Raw genomic sequence first — 19,944 nt, 5'->3', positions numbered from 1 at the left:
TCAGACACTGCTCTAGATCTGCAGTTTAGCTGCCATTGTGACTCAGCCACTTTCATAATGAGACTCTGGACCTGGTTCTCAGAAATGTCAGCACTTTTACTAGAGGAGAGAAGGCTCTCCTTTGTAGCACAGATGGAAGTTTTCAAATCCGCTAGTCTGCACCTGAGGCACGCTTCTGAGGCTCTGGGATCATCCCTCTCCTTAATCACACTTTCCATTGTAAGAAGGACCAGCCAACCAGCTCCCCTATACTTGTCATCTTTACAAAACTCCTGGAAAATATCAAAAATATGATCACTCAGAGCCTTTCCTTTAACTAGCACCTCATCTATTGGTGGTGCTACTTTACGTATTATCTTTGCTACTTCACACCATGGATTAGTAGGAGTAGCAGACTTATCCATGCTTTGGGGTGTTGAAGTAGCATTACTTCTGTTAAGACTAATCAAGCTGGAGAGCCAATTTAAGAAGCCCATATTTATGATTTTTTTCTCTCTAGAAGCACTCCTGGTACCAAAATGTGTTAGACAGGTTTCTCCAAAGAGACAAAACCAGATTGCTTATAATTTTATACATATTTTTAGAAAGATCAATAGATATATAACACAAGCAATGAACAATGAACACAAGCAATGTTAAATTATATACAGATAGATAGATATATAATACAAGAAATGAACAGTTAAATTATAAAGCAGTACAAATGGCTAAGTGCAACTCACTCTCATGAGAGAGTTGTGAGACACTGGCAGTCCTGCAAGTCTTGAGGGCCACCTGGTATTCCTCTGTAGAGAGAATCAGGCTATCGGGTACAGGCAGCAAACAGCAAGGCAGGTCACCAGCAGTCGGTCAGGTCACCAACAGTCAGTCCCCAGCTCAAGAGATCTAAATTCCAATTGTGTGGCAAGCAAGTCTTAAAGGGACCTCAAATTACAGCGACATAGTCCTCAAGTTAGGTGTCCCACAGGTAGTGTAGCTTGCAAATTGAGGCACAGAACAAGCAAGGAAGCCACACACTGGTCCGATGATCAAAGAGATAGAGACAAGAAAGGCGAGGCTCGCCGAGACACTCATCTATCTGCCCTTCAATTAATCCCACATGTGTCTATTGGCCAGGCTGGCACAATAAACTAATGATCTCAGAAGACATGAACAAATTCTTGGGAAAACAATCCCTCCCTAGAGTATCCCTAAATGATGTCAAGAATCTCAACCAACCCATAGCAGTAGAAAAAATAGACAAGGTTATCAAGGGATTACCAACAAAAAATTCCCTGGACCAGATGGCTTCACAGGAGAATTCTACCAAACATTTAGGGAATAACTAACACCAATCCTACACAAACTCTTCCAAAACATAGAAAAAGGTGGCAAACTCCCAAACTCATTCTATGAAGCTAGTATAACGCTCATACCAAGACCAGGAAGGATCACACAAAAATCAAGAAATACAGACCAATATCCCTAATGAACATTGATGCAAAAATCCTTAACAAAATACTGGTCAATAGAATACAAATGTATATAAAACAAATAATTCACCAATGACCAAGTGGAATTCATACCAGGGATGCCGGGATGGTTCAAGATACAAAAGACCATTTGTATAATTCGCCACATTGACATAAAAAACTATAAGAACCATATGATAATATCGATAGATGCAGAAAAAGCATTCGACAACATACAACACCAATTCCTGTTTAAGAAACTTGAGAAGATTGGAATGGAAGGAAAATTCCATACAAGCTACATATGCAAGAACAACAGCCAACGTGGTAGTCAATGGAGAAAAAACTAGCAAAATCCCACCTAAAAAGGGGACCAGACAAGGATGCCCCTTGTCCCCACTCTTATTTAATATCATACTGCAGGTTTTGGCTAACAGCGTAAGGCAAAGAAAAGACATCAAAAGTATTCATCTGGGGATGGAAGAGGTGAAACTATTATTATTTGCAGATGATAGGATTTTATATATGAAAAATTCCAAAACATCCTCAAGGGGAGTACTGGAAGCAATAGAGGCATTTGGCAGAGTGGCAGGATACAAGATCAACAAACAAAAGTCCATTGGACTGTTATACACATCGGATAAGACCACAGAAGAGGAGATAAAAAAGGAGGTACCTTTGACAATAGATAGATAAGCATAAACTGAAATATCTAGGGATATACCTGACTAAAAGACCAAAAGATCTATATGAGGAAAACTACAGAACACTATTACAAGAAACCAAGAGTGACCTCAACAAATGGAAGAATACCCCATGCTCGTGGATTGGAGGACTCAATATAGTAAAGATGTCAGCTCTACCCAAGGCATTATATAAGTTTAATGCAATCCCGATACAATTACCCTCATCTTTCTTCAAATAAATGGAAAAACTGATTACCAACTTCATATGGAGAGGGAAGAAGCCCAGAATTAGCAGAGAACTCAAGAAGAAGGACACAATGGGAGGATTTGCTTTACCTGACTTTAGCACATACTATACAGCCACAGTTGTCAAAAACCACATTCTCTTGGTTCAATGACAGATAATCAGACCTATGGAAAAGAACTGAAAACCCAGAAATAAAATCATCAGCATACAGACAACTGATATTTGATAATGGCCCAAAAAACATCCAATGGGAAGCAGATGCCCTCTTTAACAAGTGGTCCTGAAAGAATGGATATCTACCTGCAGAAAAATGAAGCAAGACCTTATCTCACTCCATGCACAAGAATAAACTCAAGGTGGGTCACAGGCACTGAAGTTAAACCCCAAAAGATTAGAACCATCAGTAAGGGAATTGGGACCAACTTGAGAACTTAGGCATAGGCTATCAGAAATAGGGAAGGACACAAGCACAAAGGAGGCACATATTGATAGATGGGATATACTGAAGATAAAACACCTGTGTACATTGAAAGAATACACCAAGAGAGTAATAAGGTAGTCCACAGACTGGGAAAACATCTTTAACAATGACACATCAGACAAAGGCCTTATTACTTAAATCTACCATACTCTGCTATCTTCCAAAAAGAAAAAAAACTAACTGCCCACTGAGGAGGTGGGCAAAGGACCTGAACAGAAGTTTCACAGGGGAAGAAATCTGAATGGCCAAATAACATATAAGGAATTGTTCCCAATCTTTAGCCATAAGAGAAATGTAAATGAAAACAACAGTGAGGTACCACCAACCACCCTCAAAGATAGCCCAATTTAGTAAATCAGAAATCAACAAGTGTTGGAGGGGCTGTGGGGAGACAGGAACTCTCATCCACTACTAGTGGACCTGTAAGTATGTACAGCCACTGTAGAAATTGTTCTGGTGATATCTAAAACAGATGAAAATCAAGCTACCATATGACCCAGCAATCCCCCTACTCAGCATATAGCCAATAGAGGCAAGAAGCAAACCATGGCCAGACATCTGTGCTCCAATGTTCATTGTGGCACAGTTCACAATTGCAAGGAGTTGGAAACAACACAAATTTCCATCAACTGATGAGTGGATTAAAAAACTGTGGTACATCCATACAATGGAGTACAACACATCACTAAAAAGCAGTGATGAACGTATGAAGCACATCGCTGCATAGGAAGAACTGGAGTAAATCATGCTAATCAAAGTAAGCCAAGCACAAAAGGACAAGTACAACATGAGTCTGTTGAGGTAAGCTTTAAAAATAAAATGCAAAAGCGCATAGGGAAAAAGTCACTGTTTACAGACATTCCTGGGGTGAGGAGCATATAGTATAGCAGGGGCCAGACCAAATCCAGTGATACATATGGTAACCAAATAAAAAGCACAGGGGGAAAGGAAAAAAAAAAGAACTGGGTAGCTGGAGCACAGGGCACTAACCTACACAAGGGGAGCGTATTGTTTATATCTCCACGGGAAAAGAGGGACCAGACTTCAACCCAGTGCTCCAAGATATGAATGCAACATGCTGGTGTGGAGGAGGGAACCAGTGGAGAGGTCTGAGGTGCCGGCCCCAATCCCAATTACATTGACACCTGCCCCTCTCCCCAGAAGAATTTGTTTCAGAGGATAGCACTGAATATCTTCAGCTCAGTGAGAGGGTCATGTCTGATCAGAGCACATTGGAGCAAATGAAGGGTGAGGAAGAGAGAATGGAGCACATTCTGGCCCACCAACCCTTGAGGATGAGATTCCCACTCAGAGCAGCCAATCCATAGAGACGACCATATGGCTAGCCCCACTATGAAACACGATATCCCTCACTGACCCATAGCCCTACAGTGGACAACACTGGAGACACAGTGTGGGAATTTCACCCAATCTGATCCCACCACACAGAGACAAAACACTAAGGGTGTGGAACAGAACATCAAGGGGAACAGAGCAAAGAATTCGCCAGGGATTACCAAAAACAGACTTTGGCACCAGGGTGTGAGGCCCCATCAGACTCAACAGGAAAACAGTCCTAAAGGCCAACAAACAGTCCTTGAACCAACTACAAGTTTTTCTTTCTTATTGTTGTGATTTGTTTCCTTTTTTGTCATTGGCCTGTTGTTGTTGCTTTGTTTTATTTTGTTGCTTGGTTTTGCTCTGTTTTGTTTTATTGTCTCTGCAGGTCTGTCTAAATAAGATAGGCTAGATGAACAATCTGGAGGAGAAAACAATGGAACCGACAGTTCCAAAGGGAACATGGGAGAGGGGGTAGGTTGGGAGAAAGGAAGTGGTGTTAACAAACCCAGGGACAAGGGAACAACAAGTGATCCAAATCGGTGGTGAGGGGAATGTAGCAGGCCCGGTAGGGCATAAGCAAGGGTAATGTAACCGAGAGGAATTATGGAAACCGAAATGAAAGCTGAACATGACAGTGGGAGAAGAGGAAAGTAAAAGGAAATAGAGGTAAGAGCTAGGAGGCAAAGGGCATGTATAGAGGTCTAAATAATGGCATGTACATATGTAACTATATTTAAATATGAGGATGGAGATATAGAACTATGTGCATATTTGTATAAGCTTATTATTAAAGTAGTAGATGGATATTGGGCCTCTACTCAAGTACTCCCTCAATTCAAGAACATTTTGTTCTATTAACCTGGCATTCCATGATGCTCAACTTCCCAACACAATCACTAGAAACAAAGCAGGTGCATAAGCAAATGTGGTGAAGAAAGTTGATAGTGCCCGGCTATCAAAAGATATAGTGTCTGGGGTCTTAAAGGCTTGAAGATAAACAAGCAGCCATCTAGCTCAGAAGCAACAAAGCCCACATGGAAGAAGCACACCAACCTGCATCATCATGAAGTGTTGAAAGGATCATTTATCAGGCATCAAAGAACAAAATATCATATCATTGTGTGCTCACCTCCCTAATACGATTGCTGAAGACAAATGGATGCACAAGAAAATGTGGTGAAGAAAGCTGATGGTGCCTGGCTATCAAAAGAAATTATAGCATCTGGGGTCTTAAAATCTTGAAGGTAAACAATCAGACATCTAGCTCAGAAGTAACAAAGCCCACATGGAAGAAGCACATCAGCTTGTGCGACCATAAGCTGTCGAAGTGATCAGGTGTCAGGCATCATCAGAACAAAAAATCATATCTCTGTGAATGAGGGGGAGTGTGGAGTAGAGACCCAAAGCCCATTGGTAGGCAATTGGACATCCCCTTATGGAAGGGTCATGGGGAGGAGATGAGCCAGTCAGTGTGCAGTGTAGCAACGATGAAACATACAACACTCCTCTAGTTCCTAAATGCTTCCTGCCCCACCACTATCATGACCCCAATTCTACCTTACAAATCTGGCTAGACCAGAGGATGTACACTGGTACAGATAGGAACAGAAACACAGGGAATCCAGGGTGGATGATCCCTTCAGGACAAGTGGTGAGAATGGAGATACTGGGAGGATGGAAGGAGGGTGGGGTGGAAAGGGAGAACCAATTACAAGGATCTACATATAACCTCTTCCCTGTGGGGACGGACAACAAAAAAGTGGGTGAAGGGAGATGTCGGACAGTACAAGATATGACAAAATAATAATTTCTAAATTATCAAAGGTTCATGAGGGCTGGAGGGAGTAGGGAGGGAGGGGGAAAAATGAGGAACTGATGCCAGTGGCTTAAATGGAGAGCAAATATTTTGAGAATGATGAAGGCATTGAATGTGCAAATGTGCTGTACACAATTGATGTATGTATGGTTTGTGATAAGAGTTGTGTGAGCCCCTAATAAAATGATTTAAAAAGAAAACAAAGAATGTGAAATCAAGTAGCTTTTTGACAGACCTCTAGAATGCTCTTTTTCTACTTTTCCTAAACAACATTCTCTGATGCTTAAGTCTGAAGCATATATAGATATATATCAGACAGAGAGGCATTCCCCTATTCAAATGTAGCATTACTTCCTTGTCACACCAGGATATCCATCAACTTGACATATTTAATATATATCATATATTAAGCTACAGTATATATTATATATTAAATACATAAAGATTAAACTGTGAATAAAGGGCTGGCTAGGACAATTTTTATTTGAAAGTTTAATCTGTGTTAAAAGCCTAACATTTTGTAAACACACATTTTCATATGTGTCATTATATCTGTAAGATAATTTCCAAGCAGTAAATTGCTAATTACAGACTTTATCCAAGGTTGGCACATAAGTGTAGGCATATATTTATTTCCAATTGAACAAAACAACTATTTTCAACTCCATCCCAATGCATAGTAAACCTATTGGACAGAGTAGAATTGTTCCTTTGGGTTTCTGAGGCTGTAAATCTTTCCTGAAGATGGCTTCATTATCTTTTTTCCACAGAAAAGCTGGTGGGTTCAGGTGGGATTGACTATCACCCTCTTGGTTCAAAGCCTAATGCTTACTCTACTGTGCTCCTTGGGCTCCTTTTTTATAGATACTGCCAATATCTAAAATGTTATAAAAGTTTTCACTTTTAAATAAAAGAAACAACAAACTTTTAATAAATGAATAAATAAAATATTAGCGTTAAAAACAAATCTCTACCCAATGAGAAATATTTAAGAGAATTTAGGGAAACAATGCAAGAACCAATTGACAAAATAAAGAAAAACTAGAAACCACACAAAAACAGCAAATATAAATCTAGAATATTTATAATAAGATTTAAGAAATAGATATTACATTGACAAGACAGAGGAGTAGCTTAAAGAAAAATCCCTCAATACTAATCTGCTAAAAGAGCCATCAGAATAAAACTGGTGGAACATGTCCTCATGCCTTGGAGAATCGACCCAGTTTGGGATTTTGGCATGCTCAGGGCTGGAGCCAAAGATATTTTTCCTCATCAGCCCTAAGGTTTGGAAAATGAGTAAGAGAACTGCTGAACCCAAGAAACATTTGCGTTGAAAGCATCTTTGTGATGTATAGGTTCTAGCAAAGATGGCTGATTGAACACCTACAGGGTGAGCTCTCTACAACAACCAGGAGAAAATCAGCAACATTAAGACCAAGTGACCTACGATCTCTGAGGATAGATCTGGGAAAGCCAAGTAAATTGAACCCTCCACATCCTAGAGACTTCAGGAGGGAGCAGAGAAAGGCAAGTCAGGGGAAAGGCCATTCAGAAGGCACTCAGTGTTCTCCCCTTAGCTACCAGGAGCACACTCTGCACTGCCAACCACAACTGGCCAAAGCCATGGGTAGCCTTACACCCCACCAAGGCTTCATGCAGCCCCTGTGTCCCAGTAAGCCTCCATGTGGCCCTGAAGATCAGCAAGTTCCCAAGTGGCACCATGCCCCAGCATGCCCTCCATAGTCCTTTGCCCCTGAAAGACCCTCCACAGCACCATACCCCTGAAATTAAGGAAGAATCTCTCCCTTCTTTTTTCAAATAATAACCTCATTTTGCTTACTCTTGTCAACTGCCATTACCCACTTTTTCTTATTTTCTTTCCTTCAAACTACCCTTTGTCCTTCCTTTTTAATCTCTATTTTCTTTTACTCTCCCCCCTCCCTTTTCTCTCAGACATCCTCATTCTCCCTATTTATTTCTTCTCTTCAGAAAGGTTTCTATTATTTACTTCTGGCACTGCTTGACAGAATAAACTACTCCTACCTTACCCAGAAATCCTCCCAAAACTCACAGCTGAAAGAAAGAACCATGGATACAGCGTTCAATCTCAGTATCCACCCACACACCCTCACAGACACACACATACCTCAAGAAAAAAAATAGGCACAAACAAATGAACAACACTTAGAATCAAAGGAACTATTTTGATGGTCAAAAGGCTCTAGAAGTACCAGAAAAATAATTCAGAAGTATGTGATGTTCATGCACTTTCAACAGATGGGGAAGAGTTCCAGAGAATAACAAACAAATAGAAAAACTAGCAAACTTAGATTCAATGGATTGAGAGAAAGAAAAAAATCAAATAAAAATGGACAATATCAATAAAAAAATAACAAGTATACAGCACTTGAAAAGAGTAAAGAAGGACTGAAAAAATGAAAAGCCAAATTAGTGAACTTGAAGACAAATATGTTGACTTCAGTCTATGAGAGGGACAATCAATTAAAAGAGCAGAGAAGTCTAAGAACTATGTGAAACACTATAAAAAGGAACAGCTAATATCTCATTGGAATTTCAGAATAGGCAAAAAAAATCCACAAAGAAACTAGTACGGAGCATTCTGGAAGAAAATTTCCCTAACAATATAAAAGAAGAGAAAATAACTATCGAGGATAATGAGCAAACCTCAAACAAAAGAGACCTCCCCCCTGAAATAGTGCGATACATTGTAATCAAATTTTCAATATGAAATTTGATTTTGGAGAATACTGAGAGCAGCTAGGAAAGAAAGAACCATCGCCTACGAAGGTAAATTTACAATCATAAGCTTCAACTCTTCAGCAGACACCATCCAAGCAGCAGACTGACGGATTATGTTTCTTGAGCCTCTGCCTTTTAATTCCTGAGTTCAGGCCATTGATTTTCAGTGTTATTATATCATCTTTGGACTCTGTACCTTTTGTGTTGGATATTTTCCTATCTACTTATTTTATCCGCTTGTGTTGTGTATGTGGTTTACGTTTGCCTTTTCTTCTACTCCAAATTGTGGCTACCCGCCACCCCCACTCCCTAGGCTGTGAGCTCAAGGCAGCCAACAGCATGGAGAGCTCCGGGGTGGGGTTCTCCTCATGTCTGGGATTCTGTCCACTTTAGGGCGTCAGCCTAGAGAAATTGCTGCTCCTGGCAAGGGCGCGAGGAGCTTTCCAGCTGGCATCCGCAGGCTTGCCAAAGTTAGAGTGTTGTAGAGCGTTCTTGGTTTGCTTTGTGAGTGGAAATCACACGCAAAAAAGGGGTTCAGGAGAGACCCTAGTACCCTAGTTCTAATTTCAGGACTCAACCTCCCTGTTTCCTTCATCTTACATCCCAGTTTTCTGGTCTGGCAGCAGGAGCTCTGGACAGGTGAGTCCTATGGAGTCACCATTTTCCCCGGAGTCCAAATAATTTTTTATTGTTAAAGGAAGTGTTGTTATGAGGAATACCTGAACTTCTCCATGGTTCTAAACTTGGTCCTTCTTATCTTGAGTTGTAATCAGCTATCTAATTTGTCCTTAGACATCAGAATTAAAGACACCAGATGTTTCCCATCTTTTTCAGGATTGTGAAGACACCAATACCAGGGAGAGGTTTTTGTTTCCAAGTTATTAGACCACCATGATGATAGTCCTTCTTTGGAAATCTAGGCACTCTAAATAGACCAAACCCACAATGTGGATAGCAAAAACTCAAGAGACAAGGAGGGGCAATATATAATGCTCAAGGGAAGAATAGATCAAGAACCAGTGATCATGATAAACATATATGCACCTAACGAGAGACCTGCAAAATCTGTAAATCAAACACTCCAAAAGATGAAAAAAGAGACCACAGGCTCAACAATTATAGTTGGTGTCTTTAATACACCACTCCCTGAAAAAGACAGATCTTCGGGAAAGAAACTCAACAAGGAGGCCACAGATCTAAATATCACAATTGGATGATTTGATAGATATTTTCAGAGCTTTCCACCCACATGCAAAATAATTCACATTCTTTTCAAGCCCACATGGCAAATATTCGAAAATAGACCACATGCTGGGACACAAGTAGAACTTGAGTAAATTCAAGCACATAGAGATTATACAGACACCTTTCTCTGATCACTCTGTCATAAAGCTGGAAATTAACAAAAGGATGGTGAATAAAACAAGGGCAAACAATTGTAGGATGAATAACGAAAATACGACATACCAAAACCTGTGGGATAAAGGAAGGCTGATAGCAATAAATGCACACATGAAAAAGGAAAAGAGACTCATGGATGATATGCTGGCATAAAACTTACCCAAATTAGAGCAGAGTCAACAGAACAACCTTACTAATAGCAAGAGGATAGATATAATAAAAATCAAAGATGAGATACAGGAGAGGGAAAACAAGAAAACTGTGGGAAAAATTAATGCCGCTAAAAGTTGGTTCTTTAAAAGAATTAACTGAATTGACAGACCGCAGGTAATCCTAACCAAAGAAAGGATGGAACAAAGAACGTTTGCCAGGTTGAGGAATGAAGCAGGGGACATTACAACAGACCCTAATGAAATCAAAAGAAAAATCACACAGTACTATGAAGGTCTATACTCTAACGAATTCAACAATTTGGAAGATATGAACAAATATTTGGAAACACCATCCCTCCCTAGACTATCCCAGATGGATGTCAAGAACATCAACAGACTCATAACAATGAAATAAATAGTTAAGGTAATCAAGGGATTACCAACAAAAAAATCTCTCAGGCCAGATGGCTTCACAGGAGAATTATACCAAGCATTCAGGGAAGAACTGACACCAATCCTATACAAACTCTTCCAGAACATAGAAAAAGACAGAAAACTCCCAAGCTCTTTCTATGAAGCTAGTATAACTCTGATACCTAAAGCGGACAAAGATAGCACAAGAATCGAGAACTACAAACCAAGATCCCTAATGAACATTAATGCAAGAATCCTTAACAAAATACTGGCTAATAGAATACAAAAGCATACTAAAAAAATAATTCACTGTGACCAAGTGGAATTCATACCAGGGATGCAATGATGGTTCAACATATGAAAGGCCATCAGCATTATTCACCACATCGGCAGGAAAAATTATAAGAACCACATGATAATATCAATAGATATGGAAAAAGCATTCAACAACATCTAACACACATTCCTGTTTAAGACTCAAGAAGATAAGAATAGAAGGAAAATTCCTCAATATTATACAAGCCATAGATGAAAAAACCAATAGCCAATGTGGTAGTTAATGATGAAAAGATGAAAACAATTCCATTGAAAAAGGGGACCAAACAAGGATGCCCCTTGTCCCCACTCCTATTTAACATCGTACTGGAGCACCTAGCTAACATCATAAGACATAGGTAAGATGTTAAAGATAGTCATATGAGGAAGGAAGAGGCAAAATTATCATTATTTGCAGATGGTATGATTCTATATATTGAAGATCCCTTAAACTCCAGAAGCGGAGTGTTGGAAACAATTGAGGAGTATGGCAGAGTGGCAGGAAACAAAAATCACCAAACAGAAATCTATTGGACTGCTGTACACATCAGACAAGATTGCAGAAGAGATGATTTTTTAAAAAGATAGCACTCTTTACAATAGCCAAGCACAAACTAAAATACCTAGGGATATACCTGACTAAAAAAACAAAAGATTTGTATGAGGAAAATTATGAAACACTACTACAAGAAATCAAGAGTGACCTCAACAAATGAAAGAATATCCCATACTCGTGGATTGGCAGACTCAATATAGTAAAGATGTCAGTTCTTCCCAAGGCACTATATAAGTTCAATGCTATCCTGATATGAATACCACCATCCTTCTTCAAGGACTTGGAAAACAGATTTCCAACTTCATATGGAGGGAGAAGAAGCCCAGAATTAGCAGAGAACTCCTCAAAAAGAAGGAAAAAGTGGGAGGGCTTGCTCTACCTGACTTTAGCACGTACTATGCAGCCACAGTAGTCAAAACAATGTGGTACTGGTATAATGACAGATATTCAGACAAATGGAAAAGAACTGAAGATACAGAAATAAAAATATCAGCATACAGACAACTGATCTTTGATAAGGGCCCCCAAAATATTAAATGGGAAGCAGATGCCAACTTCAATAAATGGTGCTGGAAAAAATGGATAGCTACCTGCAGAAAAATGAAGCAAGTCCCTTACCTCTCTCCATGCACAAGAATAAACTCGAGGTGGATCACAAACCTTGAGATAAACCCCCCCCAAATTAGGGCCATTAATGAGGGAATTGGGACCAACTTGAGAACTCTGGCACAGGGAATACATAGGCTATCAGAAATAGGGAAGAATACAAATACAGAGGAGTCACAAATAGACAAGTGGGATATACTGAAGATAAGACACCTGTGTACATTGAAAGAATTCACCAAGAGACTAATAAAAGAGTCCACTGACTGGGAAAACATCTTTAGCAATGACACATCAGACAAAGACTAAAATCTACAATACTCTGCTAGCTTACAATAAGCAAAAAACTAATTGCCCACTGAGCAGGTGGGCAAAGGACCTGAACAGAAGTTTCACAGAGTCTGAAATCTGAATGGCCAATAAACATATGAGAAAATGTTCCTGATCATTAGCCATAAGAGAAATGCAAATTAAAACAACTATGAGATACCACCTAACACCCTCAAAGATAGCCAAATTCAAAAAATCAGAAAGCAACAAGTGTTGGAGGGGCTGTGGTGGGACAGGAACTCTTGTCCACTGCTGGTGGACCTGTAGATATGTACAGCCACTATGGAAATTGATTTGGCGATTTCTAAAACAGATGGAAATTGAGCTACCATATGACCCAGCAGTCCCCCTACTGGGCATATACCCAGAAGAGGTAAGAAACAAACCACGGCCAGACATCTGTGCTCCAATGTTCATTGCGGCACAATTCACAATCGCAAGGAGTTGGAAACAACCCAAATTTCCATCAACAGATGAATGGATTAAAAAACTGTGGTACATACATACAATGGAGTACTATGCATCGCTAAAAAGCAGTGATGAACACATGAAGCATATTGCCGCATGGGAAGAACTGGAGGAAATTATGCTAAGTGAAGTAAGCCAAGCACAAAAGGACAAGTATAACATGAGTCCGCTGAGGTAAGTTTATATATAAAAAAAGAAAGAAAGAGCAGAAAATACAAAAGGGGCACAGGGAAAAAGCTACTGTATACAAACACACCAGGGTGAGGTCCGGCTATTATGGAAGGGGTCAGACCAAATCCAGGGTACATATGGTAGCCAACTAAAAAGGTGTCAGGGAGGGAGGAAAAGGGAAAGAAAAAGAAAAAGATGTGTGGTGGGGGAATAGGGCACTGACCCACCCAAGGGGAGGGTATTTGTGTTTCCACAGGGAAAGAGGTACCAGACTTAAATGAGTGCAAGATGAATGGAGCATGCCGGCAAGGAGTAGGGAGCCAGAGGAGGGGGCTGAGGGCTTGGCCCCCATACCTACTACATGGACAACTGCCCCTCCCCCCAGAAGAATTTACTTTAGAGGACGGCACTGAAGCTGCAGCTAGGGGAGAGGGGCATGTCTGATCAGAGCACATGGGAGCAAATGAAGGGGGAGGAAGAGAGAGTGGAGCACATCCTGGCCCACCAGGCCTGGAGGATGATATCCCCACTCTGAACAGCCAATGCACAGAGTGGACCATATGGCTGATCCCACTGAGAGACATGCCGTCCTTTGGTGGCCCAGGGCCTTAAGGGGGACAACACTGGAGATTCAGTGTCAGGACTGGCCCAGACCGACCCCATGACACTGAGGCAAAACACTAAAGGTGTGTGGTAGAGCAACCATGGGAGCAGAACAGGGAGCCCTCAAGGGACTACAAAGGACAGACTCTGGGGCCATAGCGTGGCACCCCATCGGTCCTGTCTGAAGGACACCCCATCAAGGCACCCCATTGGACCTGACTGAAGGACATGCCTAGAGATAAAAAAACCCATCTATTTACAGGTTTTTCTTTCTTTAAATTTTTTTCTTTTAATTAATGTATTCCTCTATGGGTCATTGGTTTTCTTTTTTGTTGTCATCGCTGTGTTCTCATTCCTCGCCTATCTTGCTATGGCTTGATTTTTGGTGCATATCATTATCTCTACAAATCTATCTAGATAAGATAGGCTGGATGAATAGTCTGGAGGAAAAAACAATGGGACCAATGGTTCCAGGGGGACATGGGAGAGGGGGAGGCAGGGGTAAGGAGGTGGTGTTGACCAACCCAGGGACAGGGGAGCAACAAGTGATCCAAAAATCAGTTACAAGGAGGGTGTGAGAGGCCTGGTAGGGATTCAGCAAGGGCAATATAACAGAGAGAAATTACTGAAACCCAAATGAAGGCTGAGCATGATAGTGGGACAAGAGGAAAGCAAAAGAAAATAGAGGAAAGAACTAGGTGACAGAGGGTATTTATAGAGCTCTAAATACTGGCATGTACATATGTAGATATATTTATGTAGGAGGGTGGGGAAATAGATCTATGTGCATATATTTATAGGTTTAGTATTAAGGCAGCAGATGGACATTGGGCCTCCACTCAAGTACTATTCAATGCAAGAACACATTGTTCTATTAAATTGGCATTCCATGATGCACACCTTACCGACACGATTGCTGAAGAAAAATGTGTGTGTAAGCAAATATGGTGAAGAAAGCTGATGGTGCCGGGTTATCAAAATATATAACATCTGGGGTTTTAAAGGCTTGAAGATAAACTAGTGGCCATCTAGCTGAAAAGCATCAAAGCCCACATGGAAGAAGCACACCAGCCTGTCTGACCACAAGGTGTAGAAGGGACCAGTTATCAGACATCAAAGAACAAAAAATCATATCAGTGGGTGCTTACCTTCCTGATATGATCACTGAAGACATACGTGTGCATAAGTAAATGTGGTGAAGAAAGCTGATGGTGCCCGGCTATCAAAAGATATAGCTTCTGGGGTCTTAAAGGCTTGAAGATAAACAAGCAGCCATCTAGCTGAGAAGCATCAAAGCCCATATGGAAGAAGCACACCAGGCTGTGTGACAACGAGCTGTTGAAGGGATCAGGTATTAAGCATCAAAGAACAAAAAAATCATATTATGGTAAATGTGGGTGAGTGCAGAGTGGAGACTCAAAGCCCATCGGTAGGCAACTGGACACCCCCTTACTGAAGGGTTGTGGGGAGATGAGCCAGTCAAGATGCAGGGTAGCAATAATGAAACATATAACTTTCCTCCGGCTCTTAAATGCTTCCTCCCGCCCATGGTAATGATCCCAATTCTACCTTAAAAATCTGGCTAGACCAGAGAATGCACATTGGTACAGATAGGAACTGGAAACACAGGGAATCCAAGAGAGATGACCCCTCCAGGACCAGTGGTGAGAGTGGTGATGCCTGGAGGGTGGAGGGAATGTGGGTTGGAAAGGGGGAACCAATTACAAGAATCTACATATAGCCTCCTCCCTGGGGGATGGACAGCAGAGAAGAGGGCTAGGGGAGACATTGGACAGTGTAACATATGACAAAATAATAATAAATTATGAATTATGAAGGGTTCATGAGGGAGGAGGAGTTGGGAGGGGGGAATGAGGAGCTGATATTAAGGGCTCAAGTAGAAGGCAAATGTTTTGAGAATGATGATGGCAACAAATGTACATATGTGCTTGACACAATGGATATATTTATGGATTGTGATAAGAATTGTACGAGCACCCAATAAAATGATTAAAAAATTTTATTTGAAGACAAGCTGATTGCAACCAATGGCAACCCCAAGGGAGTCTCAGTAGAACGGTGCTCCCTAGAGTTTCCACTGGCAGTCAGGCCGTTTTCACAGAGTTCCCTTAGGTTGACTTGAACCTCCAGCCTTTCAGTTGGTTAAATCTCCTTGACCAACTGCTCTGGTCAGAGAGAAACTGCAGAGAGTCAGTAAGAATGCCAAGCACTCAAATGTGACAGGAAAGCAATTCTAGGGAAACACAATAGCAACATGCCAGGCAAAGAACCCCAGCCAAATGAGTTGCTTGGAGAAAATAAGAACACCTTGAAAAGGAGGGGAAAAGGAAGAAGCAATGATTATCAACTTAGAGCCCATGACCAGAACCAGGAACTGTAGCAGCTCTGTTTTCTTGATTTGCTTTTTTTAAAAAATTGTTTTGCCCTCTACTTCCTTCTGAAAATGGTTCTAGGGAAAGATATTGTTATAGATATCAAGGAGTGCAATGAATTGTTACGGCATTGCTGTGATAAAGTTGCTAATGAATCTTAGTTGTTCTCTCTATTGGGGTGCTTCATTCAGCTCACGTTATCAATAGTTCACAACACACACACACACACACACACACACACACACACGCCACCTGTTATTGTTAGATGCCATTGAGTGGATTCTGACCTACAATGATCTTATGCTCAATAGAACAAAACATTACCCCATCCTGTGGCATCCTTACAACTGTTGCCTTGTTTGCATCGATTGTTGCAGCCAGGGTGTCAATCCATCTCCTTGAGGGCCTTCCTCATTTTTGCTGCCTCTCTACTTGGTAATGCTTCCAGTTCACAACCACAAGCCAGTCCACAAGAGAAAGACAGGGCTTTCTACTCCTGTAAATCAGAGTCTAGGAAATTCAAAGGGGCAGTTCTATCCTGTCCTATAATGTTGCTAAGACTCAGCACTGACTCAATGGCAGTGAGTTTGGTTTGGACTTTTTCGACTTTACTGAATGTGATGTCTTTTGCCTGGAACAGGTCTATCTTGACAACATTTCCAAACTATATAACTATGTAAAAAAAGTCTCACAATTCTTGCCTCTAAGGAGAACTCATGTGAGACTACATTTAGCTCATAGTAAGTGTTTAATGTTTGTTAAATGAAACTGTGCTAGCACAATAGTTATGTGGTTGACTGTTCGCCAAAGGCCAAAGATGAGACTCTTGTCATATTACAGGTTCACAACGAAGAGAACTACTCAAGTCTTACAAGAAGGGGCATCAGCGTCTGTGAGCTCAGTGTCAGTGGTAGAACCCAAGTTTGCACAGGGAATTCCTTGTGGCTGCTTTTCTCAGAGCCCCCTTCACATCCTTGTTCCTCAGGCTGTAGATGAGAGGGTTAAGCATGGGAGTTACCACTGCGTAGAACACAGACACTAGTTTTCCCTGCTCTTTGGAAGACTTTGGGGTCATGTAGGTGATAATTGCTGACCCATAAAACAGGATGACAACCATGAGGTGGGAGCCACAGGTAGAGAAAGCCTTCAGCCTCCCAGCAGCTGACCTCATCCTAATCACAGTCACTATAATGTTGCCATAGGAGACCAAAATTAAGGAAACAGGTATGAGGAGAATCACGACCCCCACAAGAAAAATGGCCATCTCTGAAGTGTGGGTGTCGGTGGAGGCGAGGACCAACAGGGCAGGGGCCTCACAAAAGAAATGAGCAATGGTGTTGCTGCCTCGGTAGGGTAACCGCAGTGTGAAGGTGGTGTCCACAGCAGACACAAAGATGCCGCTGGTCCATGACCCTGTGGCTAGCTGGACACACACCCTCCAGGTCATGATGTTGGAGTAATGCAAAGGATTGCAGATGGCCACGTATCGATCGTAGGACATCACTGCCAGAAGGGCACATTGTGTCCCACCCAAAATGAGGAAGAGTAGAAGCTGAGCTGCACAGCGCAGGAACGAAATGGTCTTCTTCCTGGACAGCAGGTGAACCAGGGCCTGAGGGACGATGTTGGTAGAGAAACAGAGGTCTGCCAGAGATAAGTTGCAGAGAAAAAAATACATGGGCGTGTGAAGACGGGAGTCGAGCCGAACAAGGGACATGAGAAGCAGATTTCCAAGCGCAGTGACCAGGTAGACAAACAGAAATAAGACAAAGAGCAGTTTCTGGGTGTGGGGATCATCAGAGAGTCCCTGGAGGAAGAACTCAGTCACCGGGGTCTGATTGGTCGGTCTCATCATTTGTTTCTTTTTAACGTGAATGCTAAACGAGGGCCTATGAGGGTAAGTCCTTCAGAGATAGAAAGCGTATGGGTTGCCCCCCTGACTATCAACCACTTCTAGAATTCCCTGTACAATTCCAGGGTCCTCAGCAAACAATCATGCTTCTTTAGTTGGTACCTTTTCAGTGCCACGAAACAATGCTTCATCAAATGGTGCATTCCATTGTGGGTGTAGTCTAGCCAAAGAAGAGAAGAGCAAAAGAATCATCTATTTTGTATTTCACATTTCTGACAACAGAACAATTAATTTAATTCCACTGAGAAGTCATTCTATTTAATTTCCTTTTATCATTAATTCAAACAGCTATCTCTTAAGCTGCACTTGCCACATTGTTCTTACCTCAGGATTGTGTGGATTTGTTGTTGTTGTTTCTGCTGCTCTGCACATACAACTCTTCTCTGAGAAGATAGTCATGAAAGTTATGTGTGAAGAATGAGAACCAAAGCATTGTACAGATTGGACATGTTTCTCCGGGAATAACTTGTCTAAAAGAAGCTGGGGAAGCAAGAGGTAATGGCAGACTGTGGATAACATCATTCGCAATCCAGTCTCCACTTTCGACCCCCTATTCATTTGAACAATAAATGAGTTTCCAAAGCAACAAACCTACAATCACAATAGAAATTTCCTTTAAACCACCGACTTGACTAGATCCTAACTCAGTACACACAGCATTATTCACCCTCTCCGGTCCATCATCACCTTCCTCTGACCTGCACCAGGTGTCCACTACTTCACTCCTTGCTTTGAATAAAATATACTAATAAAATGTTAAATGTTTAATAATCCTCATCTGAAATGTATGAATTTTCAACACCCAAATAAAAATTAGAAAAATTGGACATTGTTATACCTCCCTGTTTATTCTTCAGGGTTTTTCTCTCTACTCAGAGATATAGTGCTAGATGTAAATATAGCACTAGTGTCCTTGTTTGCTCACCACAATGGGAATACACAATCAACCTGATCTGTTGAGCAAGTAATATGGGGAAATTAATACAATCAACTTTAAAACTCCATTTGGAAAGATACTGGAAAGTTAGTCCAAAGATCCAGCTCTTAGAGCCAAATAATCTTAGAGAGGAAGATCCAAATCATAGTCAAGTTTTAGCCACAGTGCCTAGTGTGGTTCTCGGAATAGCATACATGTGCATCAAATATTAGTATGATGGATGAATCTAACAATTACTTAAATCAAACTGACAAAGAATTATTTATAAATAAAAGTATGATCTGTTGTCAAAACGCCAAGATGAGAATACATTTTCACAACACAAGCTATTTTACTTTAGATCCTTTCTGAATTAACACCCATTTAGTGTGAGGCACTACCTGGTTGGTTCTTAGCATCTCTAGATCTTATCATCTCAGCGCAGCTTTTGACTTGTTCCTCTTTCTGCCACCCTTTGCACCCTCACAAGCGCAGACATTTGAGTGCAGCTGCAGGAACAGTGTTTCTAGAAATCTTTCTTAGGTTCAGGAAAGGAGATAGCATGGATACTCGACACAAAGCTCAAAGAGATGCCAACAATGAGGAAGCAATGTAATGAAAGGGCATCTATAGAATATTACCATGATACGTCCCTTATTCATCTGGCTAACAACCACAGGTCTTTCAAGATCTCATTTAGGAGAGATATCCTTCAAGAAGAGTCCCTTCACAGAAGCACACATTAGCCTCATTCCTCTTTCATTTCCAACAGACACAGACACTGATGAACACAAATAAAATGAAAAATAGTCCATAGTAGGTACATGGGCACCTACACCACCATAAGCATACTTACATTTTAGTGTTACAGGTTATATTGAACTTTTTTTGTTCTTTATCTACTGCTGTAAAATGCCCAAGGGAA

The 19,944-nt window shown here is 41.1% G+C and overlaps 1 protein-coding gene across 1 annotated transcript; it reads right to left on the bottom strand.

Annotated features, from left to right (window-relative positions):
• Positions 1–17,095: 17,095 nt before the first annotated feature.
• On the bottom strand, positions 17,096–18,043 carry LOC101652900 (olfactory receptor 2D2-like). The gene has a single exon (XM_004716444.1). The coding sequence runs from the start codon at positions 18,041–18,043 to the stop codon at positions 17,096–17,098; it is 948 nt and encodes a 315-aa protein (XP_004716501.1).
• Between the last annotated feature and the right edge of the window lie 1,901 nt (positions 18,044–19,944).

The sequence above is a fragment of the Echinops telfairi genome, unplaced genomic scaffold, assembly GCF_000313985.2.
Source record: "Echinops telfairi isolate 266 unplaced genomic scaffold, ASM31398v2 ScPeMD7_60;HRSCAF=208, whole genome shotgun sequence".
Classification (NCBI taxonomy): Eukaryota; Metazoa; Chordata; class Mammalia; order Afrosoricida; family Tenrecidae; genus Echinops; species Echinops telfairi.
The sequence above is the reverse complement of the archived record's forward strand: the minus strand, read 5'-3'. Positions and strand labels throughout refer to the sequence as shown.